The 18,008-nt window shown below is 39.0% G+C and overlaps 1 protein-coding gene across 1 annotated transcript in view; it reads left to right on the forward strand.

Moving 5' to 3' along the window:
- LOC118356127 overlaps positions 1-18,008 on the forward strand; it is a 63,419-nt gene that overhangs the window by 4,023 nt on the left and 41,388 nt on the right. The window contains exons 3-4 of the mRNA XM_035723212.1: positions 5,551-5,613; positions 9,058-9,092. Of these exons, the coding sequence (XP_035579105.1) occupies positions 5,551-5,613; positions 9,058-9,092 (98 nt within the window). The remainder of the gene's footprint in view (positions 1-5,550; positions 5,614-9,057; positions 9,093-18,008) is intronic.

An 18,008-nucleotide genomic window follows, 5' to 3' on the forward strand; every position in this document is an offset into this window, starting at 1 on the left:
TGAATGTTGCCCAAGTGTGGTAAAACAGTCTAATCTGAAGTGTGTATATAGGGAGTGGGAGGTGAGAAAGATTTGAGCTTAGTTTAGCAGAGCTCCTTCTAATTTTGGTTAGGTTGTGAGTGGCTACATTTGTTACCAGAGAAATAAACTGAAGAATAAACATACACAGAGTTTGGAATGGAAGTTAAATACATTTATAGTCAAATTAATCTGATGCACATAGTGGTTATGTTGTTTTATGGTTACCAGGAATAAATAAGCCATACTTATGAAAAACACGTAACTTGTTTTTATCTAACCATCCAATTACCAACCAGCTCTACTGGAAGAAAACGAAACAGATAGTTGCCCATGTAGAAGAGGAAATAGCTGATTCTATGACTCATCAGGCAGTTGAGATGACAAGTAATACCTCTCTCTAGTAAAAACAAATAGCAAGACAGCCTGTGGCAGGAGTCCTGAGAGAAGGGTTGCTAGAGGGAAACTGAATTGTAAAGACATTTCATTACAGTGAATATAATCTGATTGCTCTCTTTTTTTTTAAAGATTTTATTTATTTGAGAGAGAGAGAATGAGAGATAGAGAGCACGAGAGGGAAGAGGGTCAGAGGGAGAAGCAGACTCCCTGCCAAGCAGGGAGCCCGATGTGGGACCCGATCCCGGGACTCCAGGATCATGACCTGAGCCGAAGGCAGTCGCTTAACCAACTGAGCCACCCAGGCGCCCCTGGTTGCTCTCTTAACACTTGCCCTGAAAAGGGCAATCAGCCTAAGGACACTGAGCTCCTTGGCTGGGGAATAAAAGAGATTCCAAGGAGAAACTGTGACCTGAGTGGAGGGATGGCTCAGCAACGTGAAACGTCAAAAACTAACTTTTCCTAATCTTTTTAGGTTGCTTCTCTCACCACCGAGCTTGTCAGGCACTGAAGTGGAGAAAGTCATAAATGCTAAAGTGGATTGGAGGAAACTAGTAAATTTTCCCCAGGTAGAACCACAATGCCTGTGGACTTAAGAGAGCTTTGACAGAGAACAGAGTAGGAATTAAGGGAGTCCTAACACCTTGTGGTGGAATTATCTGTAGTTCAGCTCAAGTCAAGTGAAACTCTGTGTCCTTAGACATGAAGCTGCAAAAGAATGATGAACAAAAATTCAGTTTGTTCGGAGAACAAAAGTATATGAGTGTTAAGGAAGTAAAGGAATCAAACTTTTAAGATTCTCCAAAGAGAAAAACGGCAAATAAAAAGAAAATCATCTCCCTCTTACGTTTTACTTAAAAAACCCAGCTATTGTCATTTGCATATCAAGCAACTGGCAGCCTGTCTTTCTGTATTTATATATTTGCTTTTGTTTCTACAGATGCCTCTGAAATTTTTGTTAGAAGCAAAGTCACTAAGGTTGCCAAGAGAAATTTGCAATGCTTCCATGGTGGCATAGACATGAATTATGCCAAGAGGGATAAATAAGAACACCCCTTTCCCCAATTCCCACTAGATCTGTGCTTTTGGAAGGCATTGTGACATAAGGGCAGGACAGGCTTCATGGACATGAGACCTGTGCAGCACACAAGGCCCTGTGCTCAGAAGGGCCCTGTCCCTGGTTTAATATTCTGTGGTCACTGTCTTGAAATTCTTAATTTTTGAACAAGGGGCACTACATTTTTACTTTGTGCTGGGTCCCAAAAATTATCTAGCCAGTCCTCCATGAGGTCACTGTGGGAAAGGCAATACACCAGTTTGTGGGCATGCAGATTTGGGATTAGACATCATTGTGAAAGAATGCAGATCAAGCACCTGGTATAGTATGCCTGGTTTTACTATGAATATTATTCATGAAAGCCAAGTCTAGATCTCAGATCCCAATTGATGTTAGTGCTGGCCATAAAATAAATATCTTTATAAAAACATAATTCTATTTTTGCTTTACATTTTAGAGGTGGTTATGGATTTACATTACCACTGCTGTCACTTTTGCTAGGATCCTCATGCCTTCTTATTACTTTACTTGGAGCCTTTAGTAGAGACTAAGAAAATTAATAATTTTCTTAAGTATTTGCTACTTCAAGTAGGGTAGTTATGTTTTTCATGATTCCACTGAGAAACAAGGAATTCAGTGATTCCTGATTCTCTTAAGAAAACATGATGGTGACTGTATATACTAAAAAACATGAAGGTGACTATATATATCATACCATTATGGTGTCATTTCTGATAGTCTGGGACAAAGGATTTTTCTACTGTCTCCACTATCAAAGCAGCAGGCCCCCTCTCTGGTTGAAGGGAATATAAATTTGAAAACTTATGAAGTGATCAAACAAATTGCTCATCTTTTAAGCCAGCCCCCAAATAACTGCAATCAGGGAAACATACTTATTCTTTACTTTGGAGAAGAGAGTGATATTGGAGCACCAATCAAACCTTCAGTACTACATTGAGCAGCTCAAGTTGTCCTTACTGTGGGGAGAGGACAGGGAGCCAAGATAGGTCCTGACATTACACAGGATTGAGATAATGTACCTCAAACCAACACATATGAGGTTGTGTCTGAATATAGTAAATTCTCATTATTCATGGTAGTTATATTCTATCAGATCACAGTGAACACTGAATTAGTACTGACCCGTTGCTCCTGGGAGAAATAGAGAGTTAGGTTCCTGGAAACTTCTGGCCATAACATTTTCATCAGTCAATGACTACAAAACCTTGTTTTATGTGTATGTCTATTTAACACCTTATTTATCGTTGATTCATTAACATTGAATTCAAAGCCAATAGCACTATAACTCATGCCTGAGCAAAGCTTATCTAACATATGTGTTTTCTCCCTAAAGCATATAAGAACTTTCTTGTACTTTGGAATATTAGACAGCACTTAAGCACTATGTTTGAGAGTGTTTTAAGCAGTAAAATCACCAATAAAAAAACCCCAAAATGTGAAAAACGTGGCACTAAATAGATTGCAAAAAGGACACTTGTTTATGAGAGCTGTAACAAGAAGATAGTGTTACACTTTTTGACCTCAGCTAGGAATGAGCAAGATGGGTCATTTGAATTTTTTGCTGCTCTGCTTGTGTCCAGGAATGACCATGAAAGCTTATGAGTATTGATTTGGGGGTTGCAAATACATTTTAGTGAGTAGGCAAATTTATAAATATGGAATCCATATGGAATCTATGTGTATATGGAAATTGAGAGAGAGTGATTTCACTACCTTAGTGGACTTGAAGAGAAAAAAAAAATCCAGTAGGTTTGTTAAGAGATGCACGCAGATAGGAGATCCAGCCATCTCTCTCATCTCCTTTTCCAGTAAGATGCAGCAGAGAGCACCCTGGACATGGAGTCAGGAGAACTGAGATCTCTACAATTCTTCATCTTTGTCTTACCAGCTGGGCACCCTTGGGTAGGCATCTGAAACTCCATGTTCTTATATCTCAGTTTCCACATCTGTATGTTGAGACCAAAAACATCTGTCTTCCTTCAAAGGGTGGTTGAGAGGGTCCAGTGGATTTTTAAGTTCTGTACCATCTGTACCATAAACCATAAGGTGTCATATTATGTATCAGAATCTTCCTTTGTAGATGGTTTATCTTCCCAGAAAAAACAAGAGCCAAGTCTATGCTAACATTTGGATTTGGATAATAAGTATGTTTCTATTCAAAATGCATTATGAGGGCACCTGGGTGGCTTAGTTGGTTAAGCGTCTACCTTCGGCTCAGGTCATGATCCCAGGGTCCTGGGATTGAGTCCCGCATTGGGCTCTGTGCTCAGTGGGGAGCCTCCTTCTCCCTCTCCCTCTGCTCCTCCCCCTGCTCATGCTCTCTCTCTCTCTCTGTCTCAAATAAATTAAAAAAATCTTGAAAAAAATACATTATGAATCCAAGGGGATATAATATAAGTATATTCTGGTTAAACTGTCTTTTCTAAGTAAGATAAAGTAATTGAGCCAATAGTTTTAAGACCTACCCCTACTTCTAGGATTTTAGGGACAAACATGGGAATGAAAATACTTGTGATGTAACAGTGTTGGGATGGGGGCAGTGAAATTTGACCCTACTCTGATGTGCAGGAGTTGGGTGGGGGGGTGAAGGAGACACTACAAAGGACCAAATCCTTGGTAATGGTTGCACAACATTTATTTTTTTTTTTAAAGATTTTATTTATTTATTTGACAGAGAGAGACACAGCAAGAGAGGGAACACAAGCAGGGAGAGTGGGAGAGGGAGAAGCAGGCCTCCCGCGGAGCAGGGAGCCTGACGCGGGGCTCGATCCCAGAACCCCAGGACCATTACCCAAGCTGAAGGCAGACACTTAACAACTGAGCCACCCAGGTGCCCCAATGGTTGCACAACATTAAGAATATATTCAGTACCACTGAACCACTTAAAAATGGCTAACGTGGTAAATTTTTTATTATGTGTATTTTACTATAATAAAAAATTAGAAAAAATAAAAAGTGAAAAATCAGTGGTGGGCTGGACTTGGCTGGCTGGAATTTGCTAGCCTCTGCCCTAGTAGATCATCATGGGGGGGGCATTCCACTTAGGAGACTCTTGGTTTGTAAGAGAGAAAGGGTCTGTTTTTGCACAGTTCTCCAATAATGTGAAGTAGAAGAATTTTTTTTTTTTTTTTAAAGGATCCAGCCCAGAGCTACTGCACTGTTCTTCCATCACATTAGGAAAAGGATGCAGCCCTAACCCTTGAGTTCTAGGGCAGGACATATGGAATATGCCGTGGTCCATGAAGAGTCATTCCTATTTCATCAGCTGTAAGCTCTGTCCATCTGAAGGAGATGTATGCCAGAGCTGTGAGTGGGTCCCCCCAGACAGGGGACTGGGCACTGACGTCATTTCTAGCTTTTACAGTTTGTCCACAAACTTAATAGGTAGATTTATTTTCTTCCTTTTAAAGTGGCTAAGGTTAAAGGTATTTAATTTAGTTGAATTATAGATAGGCTAGAGGAAGTCGATAATAAGCTGTTAGTATTTTTTAAATGAACACCAAAAAAGTAATTCTTCAGGAGAAAAATCAAATAAGGTATGTAAACCTGCTTTGAAAATTGTAGAATGTACCATGACCAGAAAGCATTAGGAATTGACTGGTATCTCTAGCCAGATATGCTTACAAATATCACTTTGTTAACATAATTCCTTTCAAATGAAAGATGTTTAAAAAGTACTTGCATCTTTAGGTTTCGTATGCCTGGCAATGCCAAACACATTAGTTTGCCAAGACAAGATTTTCTCAGCCCTTTTCATTATTATGATTTTATTTTATACTTGATATAAACCCAAATAAATGAACAGCTATTTCTGAAACTTATCACCTAACACTGTTGATTCACTTTCCTGTTCAATTGGCATCTCCTGCTTCTTTCTTTGATGAAGAAATTCTCAAACATTTATGTAACCCTGTGTCTACATGCAATTTTTATATTTGGAGCACCTTAATCAGAAACTAAATATGGATTTCGTTTCAATATCTGCCTTAGTAATTAGTTTATGAAAACATAAGTAAGTGACATGTATTGCCTAATATATTTGTGCTTATTTATTTTAGATCAACATAAAATATGCAACTGGAAGAAGAGCATTGGGAAATACCGTGACAACATGGATTTTGGTAAGCTGAATATTGTATAAGGTCTTAGGTTTCCCCGTGCATTCATACTTCTCAGTAGTAAGATCGCACTGAGTTGTATCGTCATTAGCTTAAAGGACAATACAGGAGACATACAAAGCCCAGATTAAGAGGCACCTCTCCCTAGTGTGCTTGCCATCCCACCCGTCTCTTTCTAGGTGAACCCAGTGAATTTTTAAAACTATTCAACAGTAAGTCCTTGAAGGGTCACTCCATCCAGAGATATTTTACAGTTAATATGCCACTCCTAAAGATTGGAAACTCTTTTTTTTTTTTTTTTTTAGGTTTTATTTATTTATTTGAGAGAGAGAGAGAGAACATGCATGAGCAGGGAGAGTGGGAGAGGGTGAAGCAGGCTCTTGACTGAGCAGGGAGCCCAATGTGGGGCTCGATCCCAGGACCCTGGGACCATGACCTGAGCCGAAGACAGACGCTTAACCCACTGAGCCACCCAGGCGCCCCAAGATTGGAAACTCTTACGTTCTTCAAAATTAATCAGCAACAGTGGAATTTTAGGTATTATTCATGCTAGAAGTAAGATTCTTTGAAGCCTGAGTTTCTCCTGGAAACTCGCAAGTCAGACCATGTGAAACTACCCAATTTTAGTGCATTTTAGGCTAAAGCCTAGTCAAAGCATATGAAAATTTGTTGAGACTTCTTTATGGAAAAATATTTTTTTAAAAGATAATTTGAAGATCATTTTATGAAATGCTCTATTTTGCAGAATACTTTGTGACATGCAAAATAGTTCTTGTTTTAGAACTGCACTGGAAAGCATGTATAAGTACCAATTATTTTAAAGCGAAAGGCCATATATGGGAGGTTTTTTCCAACCTTCAAATTCTCTTATCTGGCTATAGTTTAATTTTTGTGCAACAATTGTGACATCTGGTGGTTAAACTAAGTAATTCCACTGAAGGGTTTCACACGCTGTTTTCCTTAAATTCTTTTAATATGGGATCTTGCTATTCATACAATACTGTACAAATGTCTTTGCATACTTAATCATAAGGAACAAAGACCAAGTAGTGGAATTCCTGAGTGAAAGGATGTATGTAATGTTAATATTGTTAATTCACCATTCAAAGAAATTTGTACCAATTTACACTTCCACTGTGACTGGGAATAGTTCTTCACATCATCACAACAATGTGTATTACCAAATGCATTCATTTTTGTTTTATTTTTAACTTCTATATAAATGGGGCAATTCATCCTCTTACGGCTTTTTTTTTCTTTTTCTTTATTCTGTTTTTTGTGGGGTTTTTTGGCCACTTGCATTTCATTTATCAGTGAGGTACCAGCCCACATCTTTATCCCATTTTTAGAAATGTACTGGTTCTTGAGCATGTTTTGTGTGTGCATGTGTGTAAAAGGTTTTTGCGTATTGAGAAGTTAGTCATTTATCTGTCATTTGCACTGAAAACATTTTTCTGTTTTGTCATTTATTGTTTATACTTTGTGATTGTTTTCTTCTTTGTAACATTTTAAATTTTTATGTAGTCAGATATAACAATTTTTCCTTTTATAATTTTAATTTTATGTCATATTTTAAGTGGGATATTGGCAAGATAAGCAGAATTTTGCTTTTGTCTCTATACAATTCTCTACTACTTGAACATATTGCTATGAATGTGAATTATATTATAAAAATTATTTTAAGGGAATATTTCATCCTATGGAAAGATAATTAGGATCTATAGTTAGCTGAAAAAACAAATTGTAAAATATAACCCCACTTTAGAAAATAAAAGAATGTCTATGCAAACAAAAAAGACTGTATGGAAATGTACCTAAATGTTAATGATTTCAGAGTTGAAGGATTTGGGTAACTTTTATTGTTTTCTTTTTTATTAATTTCTATTTTTTAATCACTCTACAATGCACTATATTACTTTATGATTATAAAAAGTAAAAAAATTTATCAGAATTAATTCCTGTATAGATTTCTATATAGTACTTTAAGTATGATTTCATATAGCTTATGTTTTACTCACCCGAAGGCCTAGCACTGCCCTTCTCTCTATTCCCCACTCCACAGACTTATTTCATTCTTAAGAAGTTTGATTCATCAGACATTTCTTATAAAATAAGATGATATACTCCATTAATACCTTTAAAAGGATAAATTTCTAGTTCCTGGAGCCAGAAGATAATTGGATACAAAAATATCTGACACGAAGGTTATTTCTTCCACCAAATTTCAGTCATGCAAGACCCTTAATCCTTGGATTTCTTTTCCATACTTGACTGATTTCATCTATATCTTACGTGGGATAAGTAGCAAATACTTCTGTTCTTTGACTTACTTAAAAATTATTTATATAATTATACTCACACTGTTCCAGAAATAATTTAAAGTAGTTAGTAACAACTCACAAAGTTTAAAGCTAAATAAAATGTAGCCAGATGACATAAAATGTAAAATAAACAAGCAAAGAAATCAGAACAAAGAAAATAAGAGATAAAGAGTGATAAGATGAAATCTAGCCCTTAAGGATCAGCGCTCTTCTTGAGGGTGAAATTAACCTTTCTAAGCAGCTCCCTCCCCACTACCACCCACCCCCTGTGAAAGAGACCAGAGTTTGAAAAGGTCACGGTGTCCTGAGATTGAGGCCAGAGGGAAATTATTCAGGTGCAGGAGGTTTACCTGTGACAATAGCATAAACTGGGGCTTCCTGTGGGTCAAGAACAAAGCTAAACTCTTTAAGTCCTGGTTCTGTTTAATCTTCACAATAACCCCATTGTTAGTGGGGAACATTTATTCCCGCTTTCCAAGTTTACACTTGACTCCCTGGGAGGGAAACACTGGGAAGTAGTCTTTTGGGCTTCTCAAATCTGCCCCCTTAGTAACTTCTTCCTCCTCTGGACGAGTTTGGGAGAATTGGTGAGTTTGAGAGAAGGAAGGGCAGCTGCAGTGCCTTCCCCAGGAGGGCTTGTTCTCCTGACTGGGAAGGTGGGGGTTTTCTCTGGCCCCCTTGCTCTGGAGAGCTCAGTCCTTATACTTGTGGGGTTCTGATGTAGTTCTCAATTCAGCTTTGTCCGTAATAAATGTGACACTGTCCACAACCCTTTATCTGAAACTCCTGGGACCTGGTGGGTGGGTTCCAAACTTCAAAAATTTTCAGATTTTAGAAATGTATGGTTCATTTACAGTTTTTGGGACAACGCTCACTTATCAAACATTATTATTTCTGCACTAAAAGGTATGAATATTCACACTGAGTGGGATAAATTAAGACCATATCACATCAATTCAGATCAGATTTTACTGTCAAATGAGTTCAGATTAAATTGGATTTTTCTGCCAAATGAGTTATGAAAACACTTTTGGCTTTTAGAACTTTTTGGATTTTGAATTGTAAATAAGAGATTGCTTGACTGTGTTTTGATCTCTAACTGTGACTTTTGTGTCTACTTTTTCAGTTGATTCCTGGCCTGCAGAGCAGAGGAAAGCAGAGGTAGGTATACCAAGAAGTTATAAAAGCTTCAGGATTCTTCTGTGACCTCATAACTTACTTTGTATTTATAATGTCAAATTCTTGCGCTTAAAGAGACTCTTCAAAAATATAAGCTTCAGGTCCCACAAAACCTAGGTTCACCTGTAGAGAGAAGTATGATTGTCTTCCCTAAAAGCCCAATAGCCTAAAGGTAGGTACCATTATCATCCCCATTTTACTAAGGAAGAGACTGAAGCAGAGATGTTAAATTTTTTGGCATCCATTTGTAAATGGCAAAATCTGGATTCAAACCCAGTGGAACTCCTGAGTTATTGCTTTTAACCATTGCCTTTCTACATCTGTGGATAAAAATAATAGCTGACATTCTTTTTCCAATTAAATTTCAGAGGTTAGCCTTTATCCCAACAAAAATAACCTAAGGCATCTTAATTTCTGTCAAATGTCTTAGTTTGATAAGAGAAAAATGAAATTCTTCAAATAAAGTTCTCTAGTAACTTAGGAAAAAAGCACTACAATAACAAACACTCTGATATATTTTCTTCCAAAGATAATCCACAAGATTATGTCCTGTTTACAAATTATCATTTTCCTGATAGCAAGCCTTTAATGTTAGGCAGAATCTACTCCTTTTCTCCAAAATGTAGTTGTATTTGCACTTCCGAACAACTATATTTGGCTTTTCATGAAATTCAATCCAGAAATCAGTGAAAACTGTACACAGACTCCTCTAACATTTCTATAACAGTAAAAGGTTTTGTGTATATATGACCTCATTTCTCTGCATAACAAGCTGCGAGAAAGGGAAACTGAATACCCACATTTTACAAATGAAGACAAGAGAAAGTAACTTCTCCAAGGTCACCAAGTAGTGGTAAAATTGGCACCAAGACTCAGGACATTTCCTCTCCCCTTGTCCAGGGCCAGTATTACCACCTCTGTTTTGTAGAAGCTTGAGGGAGAAGTTTCTTCCTAAGGGGAAATGTAGAAGGATGTTTATTTAAAGAGCATCGACTCTGGTCATAGAGGCTCCAAGTTGTCTCATGTATAACTTCATCTGCTGGCTAATTACTAACTTCACGTTTCTAAGAACAACAAACCCCACACATTCAGACTGATTTTTATTTTGCTCTCAAATTGTGTACTTGGCATAAGAGAACAATAAGGAAAATGTTCTGTTCCTCACAGTTACAATACTATTTTAAACATTTTGTTATGAAATATAAAGTTATAGAGAATAATGATCTTTTAAAGAAGATAATAACCCACCCACGATACGCCTTAACACTTTGCCATATTTGCTTCGGATATTTTCTCAGGCAATAAAGAGTTTTCCCAATCCCATTCTTTTCTTGCACTACCCAGAGGTAAAACCAGAAAACTAAATTTTGTATATTAATCCATAAATATTTATATAATACTTTGGCATTTACATGTTCTAAATACAGGTTTTTTTGTTATTTATAGGAAGAGGTAAATTTTATCATTTATATAAATATCTTGTATCTATCATTCTGCAATTTGTTTTTTTACACGCAGTGTTGTTTTGGGATTCATGCTGGTTTGAAAGCTAATAGATATATGCCTTTAGCTTTTGTGATATTGTGGATGGGATCTTCATTTCAACATTTCCTATTTGGTCATAACTGGTATATGAGAACACTGTTGGTTTGGGATCAAGGAAACTTTGTGAACTCGTTTATTAGTTTTAATAACTTGTAGATTCTCTTGGCATTTCCATGTGGGCAATCATCTGAAAATAAGTCCAGGCAAGCATTTTTAAATGATCTTATTTCTCAGTGTGACCTGCTACTTTACAGAATAAAAAGCTCCCAGGATATCTTGATTTCTAAAATAAAATCATTCTCCAGTATCTACAAGCATATGTTCAAGTGCAGATATTCAGGAAATGCCTTCTTTCCCCTGTCCTGCATGTTTTTCAAAAGGTGTAACTATAACCATATTCTTTTCTTGCTCTGTCACCCTAAGACTTTATTCTCAGACATTATTGCTTGGTGCAACTTCAAATGGAGCACCAGAAGTTTCAAGAACTGGAAGCAAATGGGTCACTTATATTTCAAAAAGACCCTATTATCCCACTTAACATTATCTGTGATTTTATAGAACAGTGGAGAAATATTTTGGAGAAATAGTCTTTAGCTTTAAGAAGCTCCAAATCAGATTTCTCTGTAAATTGAAAGAAAGGTGTTCTCTTTTTATTTATTTATTTTTAAATATTTTATTTATTTATTTGAGAGAGAGAATGAGATAGAGAAAGCATGAGAGGGGGTAGGGTCAGAGGGAGAAGCAGACTCCCTGCTGAGCAGGGAGCCCGATGCGGGACTCGATCCCAGGAGCCTGGGATCATGACCTGAGCCGAAGGCAGTCGCTTAACCAACTGAGCCACCCAGGCGCCCCTCTTTTTATTTTTTAATAAAACAAGTTAGAGATGAGAAGTGAATTCAACATAATCTGTTCCCATTGAGAAGAAAAGTTAAAGAGTCAGATAATGAAAATCAAGGCCAAAGACCCATTATCTTTGTGGCCATTTATTCTGACCACCTATCAGTACTGGGCAAAAAGACCAGTTTTTTTTGTTGTTGTTGTTTTTTTAAAGATTTGACAGAGAGAGAGGGAACACAAGCAGGGGAAGTGGGAGAGGGAGAAGCAGGCTTCCGGAGGAGCAGGGAGCCCGACGCGGGGCTCGATCCCACGACCCTGGGATCATGACCTGAGCTGAAGGCAGATGCTTAATGACTGAGCCACCCAGGGACCCCAAAAAGACCAGTTGTCTTAATAAAGCAAGTCTCCTGAGAAAGCATACTCTGGTTTCCATGTGAACTGGGAGCCAGAGTTTTAACTCTATGTCTTTTCTCATTATTTTGAACTGACATTGTTAAAGGACATTTTTCTAAAACTCTGCTCAATAGAAGACATTATTAAATACATGCTGTGTCAATTAGGCCTCTTTGGATGCAAACAATAGGAACTGACTACTTAAGCAAAAAGTTATTGGAAATATTCTAGGTAGCTCAGAGAGTCAAAGGGAATGTTGATGAAGGGAAAGGGATGAAGGCACTTCTGGGAATCTAGGCAACTAGGAATGAGTGGAGAGTCTCTGCAGAGAACTGCCCTACACGTAGTCCTGTCTGTGTTACCCCACTCAAGATTCAGACTCCTGGAAGAGAGAGACTGGTTTGCCTGACTCATGCTGTGTGGCCTCTCCTTGGTGTGTGTTTTTGGTGGACTGAAGAAGGGTGGCAGGGAGGGCACCTTCGTTTCCATGTCCTTCCAGGAAATCAGGGTTTCTTACCCAAGTAAAGGGGAAAATTGCTGTACAGGAGGACACAATAGACACAATAGATACTTCATTCCTCCTCCACATGCTTTTATCAAAGCCCAGTGCAGCGGTTTCCTGGCAGAGCCTCTTGGCTGTGGCACAAAAGGGGTGTCAGACCCCGGAAGGAGATAACGCCTGTGAAAGTAGTCCTGAGAATGTTTGGAGGGGAGCCTCCATCAAGTCCACCGAGGACAGAAGGCTGCCAGCGTGGATCTGAGTCCTCTTGAAGGAAGTAGCCTTATTACACACAGGAAAAATGGGCTTAAGCCTTTTAAAGATTTGTATTTTTTTTTTAAGATTTTATTTATTTACTTAACACAGAGAGAGCGAGAGACAGAGAGCAAGCACAAGCAGGGGGAACGGCAGGCAGGGGAGAAGCAGGCTCCTGGCCCGATGCAGGGCTCTATCCCAGGATCCCAGGATCATGACCTGAGCTGAAGGCAGCCGCTCAACAGACTGAGCCACCCAGGCGTCCCAGATTTGTATTTATTTTAAAGAGAGAGCACGGGTGCCAACAGGGAGAGGAGAAGAGGGAGAGGGACAAGCACACTCTGCGCTGAGTGCAGAGCCCAACCCAGGGCTTGGTCCCCGAGATCATGACCTGAGCCAAAATCAAGAGTCAGATGCTTAAGTGACTGAGACACCCAGGAGCCCTGGGGCTAAGTAAGGCTTTAGAACTGAGAAGAGTCTGCTTGGTGGACACTTATGGGTAGGTTGACCTAGATGGCTTCCAGGAAAGCAAAAAGGTCCTCTAAAGGGACTTATTATTATTATTATTTTTTAACTTCAGACTATTGTTAGAGCAGTTAGCTAGCTCCCCCAAGGGAGTTCTGTGGTGCCTGTCTCCCTGTTTGATGCCTCGGCTCCACTACATAGCCAGGGAGATTTCTCCCTAAAACATCTCTCCCATCACCCTTATTTTGCTTCTGTTGCTGCTCCCATTGCCTTTGCCTCTATAGCAGGTAAATGCAGACTCCAAAGCGGACCACCTCAGTTCAAATCCTGAACCTTCTACCTACTTTCCGGTGACCCTCTATATCCCTATCCTGGCTTAATCCAAGTGACCGTTGTTGCTAATGTCTAATCACTTATAGCTCTCCAGTCTTCCCTCCTTCTTTGTAACATTTATTAAGATACCCAATCATAGCATTACCCCCTTTTCCTGAGAGCATCCAATCCAGAGGAAAGTCTTACTTCCTTAAGCCCTTCCCCAAACACAAGGCCAAATCCTTTAACAACTCCTTTCAAACACTTACTGAGATACCCCACATTTTCCCATGTTGTGCACCTTCCTGCTCTGTTCTAAGAAATACACCCAGTGTGTTCAACTTCAGGTGTGTTCCTGGTGGTCTTTAGCTGGAGGGTATTGGCACAATCATGGGTTTTGAAATTTCAGTGACCTGGTTTAGCATTCTGGCTCCATTAACCAGCTATATGAACTCACAGGTCTCTTAACCTCTCTGTACCTCAGTCTCCTCATTTGTAAAATGGAGGTAGTTGTAGCACTTTTCTATCTGAACTGTTATTAGTATTAACATGTAAAGAGCTTAGCACAGCACCTGACACATAAGTTATCAATAAATATTTGCTATTATTATTTGCTCAGCAATAGTAGAATTTTCTTACTTTAACAGAATACTAATTCCAAGATTTGCATTTGATTTTGTCCTTTGATTGGTGGAATTATCCTTGATTTTATTCCGTGATTCTTGCCAAATTACATAAATTTGAATTCCAATGTATGTATGTGAATGTGTGCATGCATGCATTTGGTGAGAGGATGAAAGGAGGGCCTAACATTTACTGAACATTACATACCAGACGCTTTGCTGGGGTTGTTTATTTTTTGTAATGAACAAAAGCTAAAGAGATTTTCATGAAAAACTTTTTGAAGCTAGATGCACAATTTTCCAGCAGAGCTGCAAACAGTTCTGCTGAAAAAAGGGGCCACTTAGCCATCCTCCTGAGGAGTTTGAGTCTGATTTAAGCCTGAAGCAAGGATTTAGATTTAATTTTCCTGCAAGGGGTAGAAAAATTCTCTGCCAGAGACGTGACCTTCAATTTTTTTTCCACAAAATGCCTTTCAGAGCCTGCAAAACAAAATTAACCCACATGAAAATGTAAATCAAGTTAAGATATGAAATCACATATGCTATTTACTGGCTCTATAGAAGTTTGACAGCAGAGTTTAGGTTGCGACAAGCTTCAAGATATCTGAGAAGACCTTTCATTTCAGGGTCTGGAATGATTAAATGATTAAAATTGCTTTTTAATAATTAAACGTGCCATCTGTATAAGGTAGAGTGTGACCTTTCACCCAGGTCTCTCAGGCTGTTCTAGAATTTCTGCAGTTGGCACATATGGTATCAGAAATCCATTGCTATTCTTCCTTTGAAATATTAGAGGAGCAGACTTAGAGCAGCTGTTTTTGGGCTGCCAGATTTCATTGAAATGTGGGTTTTAAAAGCCCTTGGCTTGTCATTTTGAGTTAGCTTACCTTAATCACAAATTTCACCATAATATAATTCAACTGATGCCTGAAACTCAATATAGCAGAACATTTGCTGAACAATGCACTTAACAACACCAAACAACCAGAATGTATGATTTCCTTCAAAATGTCCCTTTCGGGGCACCTTTGTGGCTCAGTTGGTTAAGCGTCTGCCTTCGGCTCAGGTCATGATCCTGGGGTCTTGGGATAGAGCCCCAAGTCTGACTCCCTGCTCAGCGGGGAGTCTGCTTCTCCCTCTCCCTCTGCTGCTCCCACTGTTTGTGCTCACTCTCTTTCTCTGTCAAATAGATAAATAAAATCTTTTTTTTAAGATTTTTAAAATTTATTTGACAGAGAGAGAGAGAGTGGGAACGCAAGCAGTGGGAGTGGGAGAAGGAGAAGCAGCTTCCCGCAGAGCAGGGAGCCTGATGTGGGGCTCAATCCCAGGACCCTGGGATCATGACCTGAGCCGAAGGCAGATGCCCAACCGACTGAGCCACCCCAGCGCCCCATATAAATAAAATCTTTTTTAAAAAATGTCCCTTTCATGTTATATGTGCCCTCGAAAATGTCTAATAGCTTATAAGCATTCCTTTTCTACAACAACAAAATACAAGAAAACAGTCTCCACCATGCTGTCTTTCCCCTGGTGGGCCATGTAAAAGGGAATATGACATTTGGAGAACTATCTGCTCTACTATTGCAGTGTTTCATTTCCATTTGTCTCCTTGTATTTTTTAATTTCCTCTTTTTGAATTGATGCAACCCAGTCATTAAGCCAACTGTAGTAATTAGATAGCAAGCAATGAGTACACTTGCATATTTGTCTCAAATGTCATTTCAGACAACTTCCACGGCTCAGAGATTGACAGATATAACGGTCAGAACAAAGGAATATCAGTCACCATAAACATAATTTCTGTGTGTTGGGGTTGGTTTTCATAGTGCTCACTAATTAATCCATAGTATCCTGGAGACTTTTCATCTGCTGGCCTTCAACAGGCTGTTTAGTTATTAAAGTTCAGCTTTGAGACTCCACTTGAATGCTTTCAGTACTGACTTACTGCTTCCTTTGGAAATAAACTCAATTCATCATTTGCATTTAAAAGTGTGAATTTTTAATCTAGAAGCAAAGACAAGGGAGCTAGTCTTATTTTAAAATATGCTGCAAATTTTATTTTTAAAAGCCAATCCATGGGAGAAACTCTCTTAGAATCTGCTATTTAAATTTATTGCTCACATAAACTTATAGCTGGGGATCAAGAGAAACTATCGTGTTTGCCTTATTGTATTCAGGAACCAAAGGAAATTCACTGGGCGTTAAGACATAAGATAAAATAGGGTACATTTGCCCTTTTTACCCCCAGCAAGATCTTTAAGCCAATGGACAGATAGTAAGTATTCATTCATTTATTTATTTATTTTAAAAAATGTTTATTTCTGAGTTCCTCCTATATATATATATATATATATATATATATCTATATATATAGATATATATATGGATCCTGGCACACTTACCACTATGAATGAGATTTGTAAGAACTCCATCTGGGTTGAATATAGAGAGTGAAATACATAAAATAAGTATCCATAATACAAGGCAATTTTATATATATACATAGACACAGACATGTGCACTTGCGCACAAGGATTTATAAATCAAAGGAGAGGACATTTCACTTTGTGAAGGAAAGGTATGCTGGTTATTTACCAGCTCACCTTCCAAATCCATTTTTGACCCTTCTCTTCCCTGCCCTGACCTCTACAGATCGCCTTACCCGAGTTTCTTTGTCCCTCTGGCTTTGGGAAGGTAGATAGTAGAAGAGAGAGCTCTGGGTATTTATTCCCTCTGCTCCCTCAGCCAAACTACGTTTCCCCAACTTTATGACTGTAGCTCTTATCAGCCAGTCCCTCTCCAGTTCTCTTCAGATTGTGGCCTCTCAGGCCCCATTTTGCCCCTTCAGTTCCAGCACTGGTAAGAGCTTCCCTTTGGTGTTTGGTCGTCCCTGGGTGCTCCACCATCTTTGTTCTTGTCATTACTGCCCATGCCTCACTATTCAGTCCTCTGCTTGACTTCTCTTCATTTAACTCTCCTGCTGGTGTCCTGACTGACACAGAAAGAAGGAATACAGAAAGTCAAGAAAGATAATATGGAGGTTCCTATACCTTTGAATGTTCCACAGATACACTTTGGTAAATCAGAGCAAAATTATCCCAGCTAAAAACATGTTTCTCTTGCCACCAGCAGGTGGCATTAGCAGTCATATCAGTCATGTAGGGCTGTGCATTGTTCTTTCTTTTGAGTCTGTTGGCTATTGTGATACTGTGATTTATAATAAGAAATATATATTTGGTCTTCATCCATATTTTTGGCTCAGAGCTCCCTAAAACCCTTGGAATTTCCTGAGAAGAGCAATAAAGTTGTCTTTTGTTATGTTAATGTGGCGACTTTTAGAAAGCACCTAGGGATGGGGGCTGGTAGCCAGGAGAACCAACCCTGTGATTTGAGGGTTGGAACTTGTACTTCTATTCCCCGCCCCCGCCGCCCAGGGAAGGGAAATGGACTGAAGGTTTGAATCAATTGCCAATGGCCAAAGTTTAATCAGTCACGCTTCATCATGAAGCCTTTGTAAAAACTCAAAAGGACTGGGTTCAAAGAACTCCCGGGTTGGTGAACCTATGGAGATTTGGGGAGAGAGGCATGCCTGGGGAGGGCATGGAAGCTCTGTGTTCTTTCTCCATACCATGCGCTGTGCATCTCTTCATTCTGGCTGTTCCTGACTTAATCCCAAGTGGCCTAGTAAGTAAAGTGTTTCTCTGAGATCTGTGAGCTGCTCTAGCAAATTAAGCAAACTCAAGAGGGAGGTCATGGGACCCCCTAATTTATAACTGGTTGGTCAGAGGCACAGGTGATAACCTGGGTTTGTGATTGGTATCTGAAGTTTCTGGGGACAGTCTTGTAGGACTGAACCCTTAACCTGTGGAATCTGATGCTACCTCTGGGTAAATAGTGTCAGAATTGAGTTGAACTATAGAAACATAGCTGATGTCCAGAGCATTGTTTGTTGGTGTTGGGGGACCACCC

The sequence above is a fragment of the Zalophus californianus genome, chromosome 12, assembly GCF_009762305.2.
Source record: "Zalophus californianus isolate mZalCal1 chromosome 12, mZalCal1.pri.v2, whole genome shotgun sequence".
Classification (NCBI taxonomy): Eukaryota; Metazoa; Chordata; class Mammalia; order Carnivora; family Otariidae; genus Zalophus; species Zalophus californianus.